This window comes from Morchella sextelata, assembly GCF_020137385.1.
Source record: "Morchella sextelata strain SCLS chromosome Unknown scls_2, whole genome shotgun sequence".
Lineage (NCBI taxonomy): Eukaryota > Fungi > Ascomycota > Pezizomycetes > Pezizales > Morchellaceae > Morchella > Morchella sextelata.
The window spans coordinates 2,367,078-2,381,276 of record NW_025408617.1 but is presented as its reverse complement, the minus strand read 5'-3'; the positions used below and the strand labels follow the sequence as shown (position 1 = coordinate 2,381,276).

General features: G+C 46.6%; 3 protein-coding genes across 3 annotated transcripts; 2 read left to right on the top strand and 1 right to left on the bottom strand.

Annotated features, from left to right (window-relative positions):
• Nucleotides 1-6,703: 6,703 nt before the first annotated feature.
• Nucleotides 6,704-7,440, top strand: H6S33_005893 (uncharacterized protein; the record flags this gene model as incomplete). Its single annotated transcript, XM_044837289.1, has 2 exons — nt 6,704-7,114; nt 7,177-7,440. The coding sequence occupies 2 exons, from the start codon at nt 6,704-6,706 to the stop codon at nt 7,438-7,440; spliced, it is 675 nt and encodes a 224-aa protein (XP_044699202.1).
• An 807-nt stretch (nt 7,441-8,247) lies between these two features.
• On the bottom strand, nt 8,248-8,930 carry H6S33_005892 (uncharacterized protein; the record flags this gene model as incomplete). The annotated part of the gene is made up of 2 exons (XM_044837288.1): nt 8,248-8,356; nt 8,422-8,930. 2 exons carry the CDS (start codon nt 8,928-8,930, stop codon nt 8,248-8,250), a joined length of 618 nt encoding a protein of 205 aa, XP_044699201.1.
• Nucleotides 8,931-12,242: 3,312 nt separating this feature from the next.
• Nucleotides 12,243-13,034, top strand: H6S33_005891 (uncharacterized protein; the record flags this gene model as incomplete). The annotated part of the gene is made up of 1 exon (XM_044837287.1): nt 12,243-13,034. One exon carries the CDS (start codon nt 12,243-12,245, stop codon nt 13,032-13,034), a length of 792 nt encoding a protein of 263 aa, XP_044699200.1.
• Between the last annotated feature and the right edge of the window lie 1,165 nt (nt 13,035-14,199).

The window sequence follows — 14,199 nt, the reverse complement described above, 5'->3', positions numbered from 1 at the left end:
TAAGGATGACCCGGAGCGCGCTCCGAGCCAGGCTTAAAACGGACAGCTTATAAGGACGCTTTAGAGTACTGGTACGATCTTTTCTCCAAGGCTACTACATGTATATACATGTATCTTTCGTTATTTTTTCGTATCAACCAATATTAAGCTCCTTGATAGCCCGAATACCTCCTGAACAGGAGTTATCCGCATGTAAATAGTATGATTGTAATCCAGGTCTTTACATATTATTTATTCCCACGCATGTGGCTCGTTCTCTTATATAGCTGGTGATGCCTTCTGTCCATTCGCCATTAGCCGAGAACGACTGTAGTTGTGCGCTGAATGTTGTACCCGTTGGAGTAAACATTTGATAGAGATACCCGCACCCGCCCTAGGCCTCTCTATCTAGCCTAGACCGTTGTGACAGGGCTAGATCACCTGCCGTCATTACATGAGGCTGCAGTCCACTGGTGAATGACTTGAGCCAGCTATCGAAAGTCCAAGTTCGCAGAATCCCCTAGAGGGCTTAGCCCACATATATAACCTTATTTAACCCTTATACAGACCATAGGTTTATAAGGACCTCTTTGGTATATAAGCTCTTTTTTAAGGCAGTTTTAAGGCTTACTTAATACTTAAAACACGCTTAAATCACACTTATTATAGTGAATAAGGCTCTTATAATCCTATGGTGTACTAAGGTTTATATGAGGGCTTATAAAAATACCCGCTCGGGCGGTAAAGTATTCCCCGAAGACCAAGACCAAATACATTTTATCAACGGTGGCTATTTTTTGCACTTAAAGAGAACTATAAGTAACTCTCACCCCCCAGTCCTTCTTGATGAATCAACCCCTTTCAGTAATTAATATTCGATATATCCAAACACTCAAACTCTCGATGCCATCCCGCTCCTCAGACAAATCCTCTATGATTATATCCATTGTTTCACTCACGTGTTCCATGGTTTCTGCTATTGCCGATTTCTTAAGTCTCTTGGGTAGTACTCACACGAAGTTCCGGCCTTGGGAGTTGATGGTAATATAATTAACCCCCCGTTGATCTATCGATACAACTCATGAAAACTAACTATGCTGTTAGAAAAAAAAAGAAAAACACGATGAATTTCTCAACATGATAAAAGCCATGGAAGCAGGATACACCCTCAACAAATCTGCCTCCCCTCAACTAGGTGTAACTACAATTATCACGAATTACAACATTGGTCAGCTGCATGTTGTCATCCATCCTCCGGATCCCTGCGTACACTCATGTGGTGTGGCTGGATCACCTTTCGGCCATTTTAGTCAGGGATTGAAGTAATCGATGCGAATATTAGCATTGCAAACTTGTAAGTCAAAGAGCTCAATTTATTAGATATTCATTCGCTAACTCAGAAAGTGAAAACATAAATGCTTCGCGCTTTGGCGGTAGAGGTCTTATTTGGACAGTTACGAGCCCGAGCCCAACGATTCAGGAGTCATCGGGAGTGCCGTTTATCATGCATGATTGTTGGCATGAGAGTCGAGTGGTATATCCGGTTTGGGATAAGGACTAGTTCAGTCGTTCTTTCGTTTTCCTTGGTCACCCATTTTCCCTGCTCCTAATTTTAAACATAGACCGGCAGACTAGATAAGAAAATTCCAGTCCTGGAAGTCTCAAAACTCAGCGTTCGCTAAAATATCCCCCAGAGATAGGAGTCTTTCTTTTGTTTATTTCAGAAATTGAAAAACATTGTTCCCCAAAGAAAGTACCAGGCTTGGAAGACCAATATTGCATTGTGCGCTATTCATGCGGATTTGAGTTAAATGAGAGAGCTCAGTATGGCTTGGATTGCGGGAATCACTGCCAGTAATAAAAATCAGATCTTGATACCAAACTAATATAGTTCTTGGAGTACGTCTTCGCGCCGGCAAAACACACCAGGGTTGGCCGGTTCTCTAATCTTCAATTATTCTCTAAAAACTATAAAACTTTCAGGATAAGAAGATATATAAACGATACAAGAACATACATTCTGAGAGATAATTTGATTTACCAAGTACATGTAGATATGTGGGCTTTGAAGTATCTACAGATTTTGAGGCTTGGGCCGATTTTGCCAAGGCTTTATACAAATTCTGGGTCTTGACAGCTTTCATTAATTCACCAACGCTACAACAATTATTTTTGGAATTCAAGACTGTCAAGTTATATCTTGAAATTGCGGGCTCTAAAGCTATTCAGAAAGGGTGATTTCGGCGTTTTTTGGTGTGACTTTGCTTCGTGACGGTGATTTTAATTACGTCACCGTCTCGGAAGAGTCACCGCCTTTAAAGCACAGGCTATCATAGTTCTTGAGATAGGATACCGCCTCAAGGCAACTTAAGGGCCTCCAGGAAGAACAGGGCAGATTAAATTAGTCTCACAGACAAGGCCGCCACTGTTAAACCCAAGTCACATGACTCATATTCGTTTTGAGGGGCGCGCACCGAGATAGTCCGCACAACTCCGTTAGTGTGGTCCACGAGGCTGATATATGCGGGCAAAGGTAATAAATGCCTCGAGCTGCCTTTGCTTCATCAAGGCTATATCTTATCCTGGTTACATAAATAAAGGTGTAGCTACATGTAGTCCTTGGTCAGCAGCCATCGTTTTAAACAAAAATATGTAGCCAAGAAAGCGGATATTTCGAACGTTTCCACTGATAATATAATTGAAGCATGCAAAAAAAAAAAAAAATGAAAATATATAAGCTACGGTCGGAAACATCACTAATATATAATCAGGTGTTATTACCTGGGTGTCGACGCGAGTGCATAGAAGATTCCCAAGGAATGTTCTGGTGTTTGTACCTAATTGCGAAGCTGTGTAAGCTTATGGATCATGCATATATTTTGGAGGTTGCGGTTAGTTTCAGCCGTGGTATATAAATGCTTGGCAGAGCCATGGTATTCTATCTAGCTAACGAGTGAGATTTCGTGACTCAATCCATAAGCTACATAATATTTCCGGGAAATATATTCCGTATACAGAAAACCATTCCTTTGACGGTTTTAATCGAGGATGAGTAACCTTCCAAGTCGATCTCTCGGTTCATGGGGACTCTGCCCGAAAGATCTTCCAAAACGAAATGTGGTTGACATTGAGGAGTACAGACAAGCAAAGACCCTGAGGTACAAAAAAATGTGGTTTAAAGTAAACCACTGTGGGGTTTACTTGCATTGGCCGCGGTTGCGCCATGGGGTTTAGGTAAACCCCACAGTGGTTTAATTTAAACTCCACGGTGGTTTACTCTAAACTCCAATGTGGTTTACTCTAAACTCCACAGTCGTTTACTTTAAACCCCACGGTCGCTTATGATTGCTGAACCTAAGAGGATATAGGGACCCTGGATCGGAGGGGGTGACTACATAGCTTGTTTCGTACTCAGAGTGGCTTGACCAGAACGGAGCGGCGCACGGCGCACTTTATGCACTCTGTACAAACCACTCTGAGCAAGAGATGAGACGCCCAGCTGCAGCCATGAGAACTACTACTACAGTCATGGTGATTTGGTAATGAAGGTGGGTTGAGGATGTGGAGGGAGTTGGGGGAGTGTAGCCGTGCCTGTTAAAGATGCTATGCCCTTTTTTCTGCCCGGCACGTAGGGCATACCCTAATCTATATGAGATGACCAAGTTTAGGTAGGGGTTGTGATAGAGTTTTGCAAGAGAGCATGGTGAGTTGCAATTAGCGTCACAGGATATCACTCGCACCATGATCCACACTAGACCTTGCTAGATGAGACCACCAATATCGCGGGTTTGGTTTTCGGTCCCGTTTTTCACTCTGGCTATGTGTTCTCACTGTTGACGAACGTCTATGGAGCTTCTCGTATTGTATACTCGATCGAGCGTTTGTACCCGACTGTAAAGCATCTACGCCATTGAGGAGCACTCGGATATTCTCAAGCACGCGAATCCGTGAACCGCACTGCGCCCATCCATCAACCCTAAGCAAAAATCAGTCAACCAGCACATTAACTCTTGATACCGGGGGTTGTACCTTCCATGGAGGGGGAAGATCTGTGCTCCGTCGGAACGCCATCACTCACTAGGAACAAAGAGGACGAACAGGGCGATAGGATGAGAACTCAACCGCCTTCCATATCTTGGACTCATTGGTAACTGCAGTTGAGATGTTAACGACTGAAGGATGAAGAAAATGAAGAAAACAATCTTGTTAGGGAAAGGGACTCCTCATTGCCAAATTTCTGGGCTATTGACGTTTTAGCAATTCTCTATTGAATGATGAGCGGCGAGAGGGCGTGTACTTATCTACTTACACAACCATGCAAAAGACTGGTGGCTAGTCGCAGCGAAGTCACAAATGTGCACTTAGTCACGGTTTATTGACAGACACCACAGGCACGGCCCCCCAAATGCGCCAGCGTACATGTACATTCTGCATAGCTACGTCTACGGGACCGGAGTCACCGGACACCATTTTGAGAGCACCTAGTCCATACTTGCAGCGGAGCTTTAACCAACTCTATGCATCGATCAAGCATAGCCGCAAGTCTCCCCCCAAGGTGGATCGAGCCCAGCACGCCCCGGTCCAAGGAAGATAGACCGGTTCACCATATTATCATCTCTAGATCCATTCCGAGCACCGTCGTACACGATTAACCCCGATGCGAAGTCGAGATTTCCCAGGAAGACCCGCCAACTCGACTCGTGCCTTGCGTGATCGAAGTATTAATTTGACAACCGTTTTGAAAGTTTTACTAGTGTTAAGGATATGATTGTTGGATCCGCAAAAAAACGCCTGGGGTAGCTGTATGTGCTAACGATTCAGATAGAGGAAGTTAATCAATTGAGGAATCGGCTTGAAGTTGCGCTTTCAATACCTTGGATGGTATATGAATTCAATCAAAGAGATAATGTATTTACTTAATTGAGCCGATAACTATTCTCAGTAATTACTCCTTCCTCTATATGTGGAAACCGCAAGCCGCCTCTAGACGTGAAGGTATGTTTTATCGGGTTTGATCGACCTTGTGGGTGGCTGCCTCGAGGCGGCATCGTATCTCCACCTCACGGACCACACTGGTCATTCGGCGCCCATTACTTGTCGACAAGTAACCGGAATACGTAGTGCTATGGCCATGGTATTCCGGCATTTCTATTGTTGCCAGTTGTCTTTTACGGCTCCGATGGTGTTTTAAACCACTTATACAGAACACTTGTTCTTGCTCCTAATTCCGCTATAAGAGGAGCTTGTTCCTACCTGCTTTCTTCATCTTCGGTTCAATCTCTCAAGTCATTCATCGGTAAAGATCACTCGGGGTGGGGTGAATCGCTCAGGAACGCCCCAGCTCACTTGTCAATACCGCCCGCCCGGCCCGGGCCGCTAGTCTTAAGCCACCCCGCCATTAGTCTGGGTCTAACAGAGTTCGTTTGCCAGTTCTGGCAAGCCCATCTTCATATGCAGTTGGGTTCATTGGATCTGATCATACCGCCGCCGCGCCGTTGTGGGCCGGGTCTGTTTTTGCGGGACTGAAAGCAGAGGGTAGGATGGATCATATACCTATGTTGGCACCGGGGGCTGAGGATAGTTTGTAAATTACTTACGTCAATCCGATTTCGTACGGGACCTACTCAGCCTTACGCGGACTTCAATGAGTAATGTTTCAGGAAATACATCACTCCTTCAATTCACGATCACGATGTAGTCAAGTAATTGATATCGAATAACAACTGCATCTAGCCTGGCCGGTCTCATGCGCGCGGGCGATCTGCACTTCGTTAAACGAAAGCTTATTTTCTCCCCGAGACAAGCAGAGAACTCTATCGGAATAAGCAGAGTAAATCTGTCTGACAGTCCGCAGTGCAGAAGTTCATCTGCCATCAAGACATTGATTGATATCTCGAACTCGGAATTGGGGTGGAGAGCAGCACCCTGCAGTACCTTACCTTAGCTCAGTAGGTACCTTTTACCTTTTCGGTTGAGTAAGCTTAACTCGCTCTTCCCCATCCGGCATAGACTCAGTTCGGAAGTGGCCGAGCCAGCCATAGTTAGCCCAAACCTTAATCTTGGCGCGTGAGGTGGTTTGCGCAGATTTCCTCATGCGGGATCTCACTCGCTCGCCCGCCACTAAGAACGTCTACTAATCAACCAACCCCACCAAAGCTAGGTGAGCGAGTGAGCCAGTTTTTCTTTTCTTTTTTGCTTCCGGCCGAAAAGAATGAAAGAAAAGAAAAATGCACTCTCCAGCTTTTGGATCCCGCCTGCGAAAGATAAAGAACGGGGGAGAGGAGAGATCGTGCAATGGGTTTTTTTTTTTTGTGCTGTTCCCCAGGATTCGGGCTCTTCCGAACAAGACTTCTAAAACACCGATGGCGAGTGATCTTCAGAAGATAAAATGAAAGGGAGCTGCCTGTCTCCTTTGCGATTGTAGTTCGTGGGCTCTGTTTGGCTAGAGGTGCTTTTACTCTGTCAGGGAAGGGAAGGTCCTGATCACTGAACCCTGGGAGGGCCCCAGGGTTGGTTTATGGTTAACGTTAGGCTCATTTGAACCTCACCCATTAGTTAGGTGGAAACCCGCTCATGAAGGCTGGCTGGAGGTCTTTATATACTATTAGCTATCCTATAAAATAGATTCACCCTTCTCTTCCACCCACATTTCCACTCATCCTCCTCATCCTTCTCAATCATCCCCCCGTATCAAGTTCAATCCGTGATACCCCAAATATAAAACATGAAGTACTCTCTTGCCCTCCTCTCCCTCGCTGCGGCGGCCGTTAACGCCCACTTCTCCCTCACCTACCCCACCTCCCGCGGCGACTCCGACGAGACACAAGCCGAAAGCCCCTGCGGTGGCCTCAACACGCCCTCCTCCGAGCGCTCCCTCTGGGGCATTACTGGCGGCACCCTCAAATTTGAAGCCGGCCACGACGAAGCCAAGACCGCCGTCTATCTCGCCATTGGTAACGATCCCTCCGCGAATGACTTCAACATCACCCTCGAGAACGTCTTCATGCAAATTGGACTAGGCACCTTTTGCTGGAACACCTTGAGTATTCCGGACGGGACCCCGGGCGTGGCCGACGGTGTCAATGCCACTATCCAGGTCGTGCAGGCAGGCCATACGGGTGGAGGGCTATACAATGTTTGTCTTACCCTCTCTTCTCCATGCGTGATGTTTTGGTAACTGACTTCAATCGGATCTAGTGCGCGGATATCACCTTCACCAAGGACCCAGTAATGTTGACACAAGACTGCGTGAACGGGACCGGCGTCAGCGCCGAAGCTATTGCTTCCTCCTCGACCGCCTCTGCTTCTACCACTACCGGCACCTCGACATCGACATCTACCTCCACCAGCTCCACTTCTTCTTCCCCCAACGCTGCCCAGAGCTCTAGTGCTGCGGCGGCGAAGCTTGCGGCCGGCGGTAGCGTGCTGTTTGCGGGTCTGTTGGCTGCGTTGGCTTTGTAGCCTGGGAATAACCTTTTTTCTTTTCTTTATGTATAGCTACGTAATGGCATGATGTGGAATATGCTATCAACGATGGGTCTTTCTTCTTTTTTTTTCTTTCTCTTTAATTCGGGACATATGGGCTTTGTATTTGGGGGTAAATACAACAAATAATTGGGAATCATAACTTATTCAAGTGCTTCGGGAAAAGAAAATACTTTGTGCGTGACCTGGAATATATATGTAGCTTGCCTTTTGATCCCCAGCTGTGAAATTGGCCAGGCCTTGTGATCTTTGTGGGGGACAAGTTAATTGTGCGCTCACCCGGCCGTGGTATCCTTCAATTCAGTGTCAGTGTCTGTGAACAACTCATAAACCTCACCCTCGATCGTGTCTCCTTCCCGATATTGAAGAGGTGGTCGTGGAAAGTATCCTACCGGGTGCCGGTTGCCAAGATTGTCAAAAACACCCGGTTGGATATGCGCCAAGGCAGTTAGGGACCTGTGTAGCTGTCTGGTCCTGGTGATGCTTCGGGATCCAATAGCTACATGGTTTTGCTTCTACGTGCATGTATACTGCTTTTCAGACGTATGGAGCTTTTGCTTGATGGGGTATATCAAAATTGCGAAGTCTTTTTTGTTTAGTAGCTAAACTTGCAGTGCGATCATTTACAGCCATGGTTGAAAACTACATTTCAAACAAAAACCAAAGCCCAGAAACACCCAGAACCCCTCCCAAACAGTACATAGTCACAAAAAAAATACAAGACAAAAGGGAGGCAAGCATTAATTCCTGCATCTATAGTAATCAGTAGTAAATTCCATCGCTCTAATGGTCCCCACTCTTGATCCAGCGGCCCCATGCCAGTTCACCCGCGAATATCCCACCGAGAACAGCCATAAAATATCCTACATTGAAGGTCATTACCGCCAACATTCTACCAGAGTCAGTCTCGTCTCACAACAGGCCGGAAGCAGACATGGATATATACGGAATACTCACAGTAAGTATCCAACTCCAGAGACCAGCACCGCCAATCCCGAGCGCGGCAGGTCGACACTCCACCTCCATGGTTTCGCCGCCCACAAACCCTTCTCATTCTTCTCCGCCACTACCACATTCTCTTTAGGGTTTCCTATGCCACTATCCTGAGATTGTGACGACGATACAGCAACCAGCACCTTCCTCTCTGAATCCAACTTTCCCCACCGGTGCTCTAACACGCTACGGTAGGCGACCAGAAAGCGGTAAAAGAAGGCGAGAAAGATGAGGAAAATTATGGTGCCAGCGTATTGGCCTTGCGTCTTGGGAGTCCAGGCGGTAGAGTAGAGGGCGTCCGAGATGGAGGTGTGGAAGGTCATACTGGCCATGCTCATGCTCATGGTGCTGTCGCTAGAGGACATGTCCATACCAGCGTGGGATGAGGAGGAGGACGACGAGGTGTCGGAGTGAAGGGTAAAGTCGGCGGCCATTGAGTCGTGTGAATCGTGACGGGGATAGAGACTAGGCATTTTTGTTATATTTATTAGTTTTACAGCAAAAAGAATCGAGTTTGCACAGCAAGACTAATGGACAGACTGAAGGAGCTGGCCAAAATATAAAGTATGAAGATGACTTTAAAAAACACACACACCTTAAATTAAAATAAGCTTAAATTCCAAGACACAGAGATTGTCCCTGATATGCAGTCCTAAAACGGTGGAAGAAAGGAAGGAGTGTTTGAGAGAAGTGTCAATGATGTCCTGTCGGTTGGATTGATTGAATGCAAGGGACCAAGGGCAAAATTTGGAATAGAGAAAAACGAGGAGCGCGCGTGAGTGAGGGGTGAAGGTGTTTTTGTTTAGGGCGCCGATGGTAATATCTGATATTAGAACCCTCTTACTTGACTTGGCTGCGGCGGGGCTGGCTAGTGCGCCAGTTTGAGAGGATTATGTTGGTTGATCACTGCCTTAAGCTGCAAGTGCAAAGGGTCCGTTATTTAGTAGCCTGGGGCAACATCCTCGCTTCCCTTTCTTCATTCCTTTCTTCCCTTCCTCCCTTCCGTTATTTCTCATTCTTAATGCCTAGAAGCTCGTTGTTTTTCTCTCCTAAGTCGAGTCTCTTCGCACTTTGAAACCACGGAGGTCTACCCCGGATTCGACATTGTCACAAAACCACCGTTTGCTTGGCGGCGGCACGTCTCGTCTCACACATTTGGAATCTGCACCTTGGCGGTCTAGAGATGTAGAGATTGATTGCGCAGGGCCACGCCAAGGCTGAATGTCAAACTACACTCCCAATGTCTTCAAACTTGGTGGACTCGTGGAGTGGTTCATGATACCGAGATCGATGAACCCACTCAACCTGGAGACGAGAGATGTAACAGAAGAGGAGGCTGGATTCATGGAAGTTATTGTATGCCATATCTGGTTCTAAAAGATGTATGTATGTACTTTCTATCAGGCCACGGTATTTAGTGGCGCCGGATGACACGCCTTTACATGTATATCAAATTTCAGCTCTATGTGTGATTTAGGGTGAGACTTGATAAAGCAATTCAAGCAACTGCATTCGGCATACCACATTGGAAATCACTCGACAAATACTGCCAGTTGACGAACAGGTATACGTACTTTGGACAAAAGTATCTAGAGTTGAGACCTCTGTTTCTTGGCTGTTTCTACAGCCCACGTCTTAAAATTGTTGCCTTTTTTGCCGAGAAGATTTTTTAGTTCGTTTAGACGACTGTTTGCTGGTTTCAAGGCCCAATCACCGATTCTACGATCATAAATCTCGATCCATACCGTAAAGTTCCGATACAGTAATATTATATATCACATAGCTGCGCCGCGGGTAGGGATATGATCGAATGATTTTCTGTGACGCCAACAGGTGCTACATCTCTAGGTTTAGACAAGCGCCAAGATTTGAGATTTGCACTCCTTAAACATGTAGGTACATACATAGCTGCTACCTACATGATAGACTAATGGAGATCTCATCTTCGCTTCTTTCTCGCCATGGCTCAAGCCGAGATCTGTGCCATGTGGGATCAAGAACTTGAAGTTCTGGCTCAACGCGATGTTTATTTTGAATTTCCTGGTTCCTGTTCCGCACTTTGTATGTAGTTTGGATGCGGTGCGGGAGTTTGAGCTCAATCCTGGTGATGGGTGGGAGGTACCCTGGCTTGTGGGTGAGCATGTTTCGGCCCAAAATGGGTTGGCGCTCTGAGCAGGTTGGCGACAGAACGGGGAAGTGGGATACGCCAAAAACCCACCCCACATGGGAAAGAAGGAAAACTTCAGGCAAGGACGATGTATTGGAATGGATTAGGTGAATAAAGTACAGCTATGGACTGACTGGGGCTGGGAAATGCAGGAAGACTGTCTTGACTGGCTTACGAGTAACCCTCTCAATTGTGAGCCTGTTTCTTTTGCTGCAGATTATTGGATCTTGAGTAACAATATTGGCTCTCGACTGAGAGTATCTGTCTGCTACCTACTATCACTTATGTCCATCGAACTTTGAATCGGAATTTATTCTTACTTATCATTTGCATGCAGTCGTTTCGCCTCTGAAGAGACTACTCCTTTCGCCTTCATTATTGCCCTTTTCTAGCGTTCTCTATCTGAAGCTCACCCTCAGAAAGCATGTCCCACGCCGGCCATGATCTCCCTACAGACCCGTACATGGCCAAAGTGTATTGGATGTTTGTCGGCGGAGCCATAGCATTCGCTTCAGCCATCCACGTCGCCGACAGACTGCTATGCCATCAAAGGTACTTCCCATTCTCTTTAGCCCCATATAGCTTATTCATTAACCACCCACCTAGGCTTTCCGCCGCCTCAAAAGCCCTCCTAGACCCAGCTCGTCCTAAGAACCTGTTACTGCGTTGGTATTCTACGGCCACTGCAATAACCCGGGAAGCAACATACTACACCGCGCCATTTATACCTTCGCTGCAAAAGCGCTATCCACGACTGGCGACACTCCCGCAATTCGGAAAAATATTGTTGATTGCAGCCAATCTTGCATTGCTGCTTTCGTTAGCATCGTATGGCTTCCAACCTACCAACAGACGGCACTGGGAACCCATGGGAGTACGGGCAGGTTGGATAACACTTACTCAGCTTCCCTTAATCTTCCTTCTCGCCGGCAAGCGCAGTATACTTGGATATGCCACTGGAGTCTCTTATGAACGACTAAATTGGATTCATCGCTGGGTAGCACGGACCATGTTTCTCACAGCATCGGTCCATTTAGGTAACTTCCTACGCACGTGGAACCAATACGGCTACATCGAAAGGAAGTTCGAGATCGACCTGATATCAAGAAGAGGCCTGGGGGCATGGTGTGTGCTGTTGTGGATTGTTCTCTCAAGCTTCGCACCGATAAGGGGATGGAGGTATGAGTTCTTTATTATACAGCACATAGTGAGTGCGGTTGGGTTTGTTACTATGGTTATGCTGCACACGCCCACAAAGGCACATCAGTACGTATGGGTACCGGTCGGGATATTCTTCCTAGATCGTTTGATTAGATTGGTTTTCATGGTGTATAACAACCTTGGTTTATTCCATGGAAAGCCAAGTCAGCTTCTTTCATGTAAAGCGACTTTTCACCCGCTATCAGAGCATACGACGAAAGTAACTATCACCAATCCGCCATTTAGGTGGAGTCCGGGGCAACATGCATTTCTGTCTTGCCATTCCATCATCCCTCTGCAGTCCCATCCCTTTACGATCACTAGTCTCCCCTCGGACAATTCGTTAGAATTTATTATAAGGGCTCAAGAGGGAGCGACTCGAAAGCTTTACTCGCACGCGAGTGAGACGTTGCCGCCTATGTCCGATGCGACAAAAACAGTCATAGTTGATGGACCATATGGGTGCATACGGCCACTGGAGCAATTCGACACTGTAGTTCTATTAGCTGGTGGTACGGGTGCAACTTTTATCATGCCTTTGATGAGGGATCTGGTGCGACGGAAACAAGCGCGCCAACCAACAGTGACGAGGAAGGTACGATTTGTTTGGGTCGTGAAGGGGCGCGGGCAAGTGGGATGGTTCACAAGGGAGTTTGCAGATGCAGTAAATAGTGTTACAGGGATGAAGGACTTTGCCCTGGAGACCAGCGTATATGTCACCTGCGACGAATCCTTAACCACAGATAAGGCTTCTGAATACGAAGAGAAGCAAAAGCCCCAGCCAGAGTCTGAAAAGGAAGTGGTTGGTCTCTCTGAAACAGAGCTCTGCGGCGGCGATGTGTGCTGCTGTCAGGAAACACTCGAAGACGAAGACGCTATTGTGTCTGACGCTGAAAAACCCAAAGCAAAGTGCTGCTGCTGCGGACCCAAGGAAGAGGAAGGGCGAAAGGACATCAACAGGAACTCGTCGGCGACTACTTTATGCCTACCAGATGAGGTTCATATCATGGCTGGGCGTCCAGCAGTTAGGTCTATTGTTCAGAAAGAGCTGGAGAGAGCACTCGGGGAGACGGCTGTAGTGGTATGTGGACCCGCGGGGCTGATCGATTCGAGTCGGATGGCAGTTGTCGAATTGAGTGATGAGAGGGCTGTGCACAAAGGAACCGGGGCCCAGGGTATTTGGTTCCATGCTGAGGCTTTCAGTATGTAAAAGGAGGGTGTGATTTGGGGGAAAGGCCATCGAGTGACCGCCTATGATTTACTACTCTTTGTCAGGGTTTTGCATGGAAGGCGCTATATAATTTCTTTTCTGGGGTACTGGGAGTTGAGGAACGCTTAATTGTATAGCACTTTGGTTTTCGGGAATCAGATCTTTACTTCTAAAAATTCTTCGTCAGTATTGAACAATATGCACGCTTCTAGAACCAATATTAACTGGTATGAGGCGATCCTTACAGCTAATTCGCTGCCCCCTTAAGATGAAGCTGGCTAATCTTGCGCTTCTATAGATCGAGTGATAGCGTATGATTGTCTCCCGGATCGGTCGCTTTCCGGCGGTTTGTGCATGTCACGATCTAGGACCCAACATGTTTTTAGATCTCACACATGCACATTACGATGAAAATTACCAATGTATGTGTTGCGCGAATTGGCTTTAATTGGTCCATTGGGCAAGTGCCTATGTAGGTACACTGCCTTATCTGCCATCCTTCTTTTCTTGATCCGCCAGCCTCAAAATTCATGATGGTATATATCGATGGCGTGGGTATGTCATACTAGCTAGCGAATCGAATTCCGGGGAAACATTTGCATTGACGTCTGCACCAAGGCTTACTTTGCATTGGTTCGGACGCCTTAGTGAGCAGTCAGACAGTGCGCAAAGCAGAATTGGTATACACTCACCCACTAAGAAGTATCAGTCATACATTGGCAGCTTTCTGTTTCTTCAAGGGCGAAGAACCACTTCATCCACTCAATTCATCAATCAATCACTGTTTGCGAAGAAACTTGCTGATAGCGGTGACCTATTGGGAAAGCAAGAAACGAAGACTATATTCTCACATAGGTGCCGCAATTGGGGTCGCCGTCTATTCTACCCCGCTCTGTAATGCCAAGCACCAATCGTTAACGCTCATCTTCCTCTTATGGATGGTAAAGCATACATATTGTAGTTTATCTCGGGGTTACCACCACTTGATTTTGGGCAAGTTCGTATTCATACATGTAGTTGTATGGCTTTTATTGTACCTACTACATAGTACTTGAAGCTTAGACGAATTGAACTTTCAATTCAGACGAAAGGATATGTAGTAGGTATGTATGTAATGTACTCAACCAGGACAAAATTCCAACTTTCTTAAAGATGCAAAACTGCG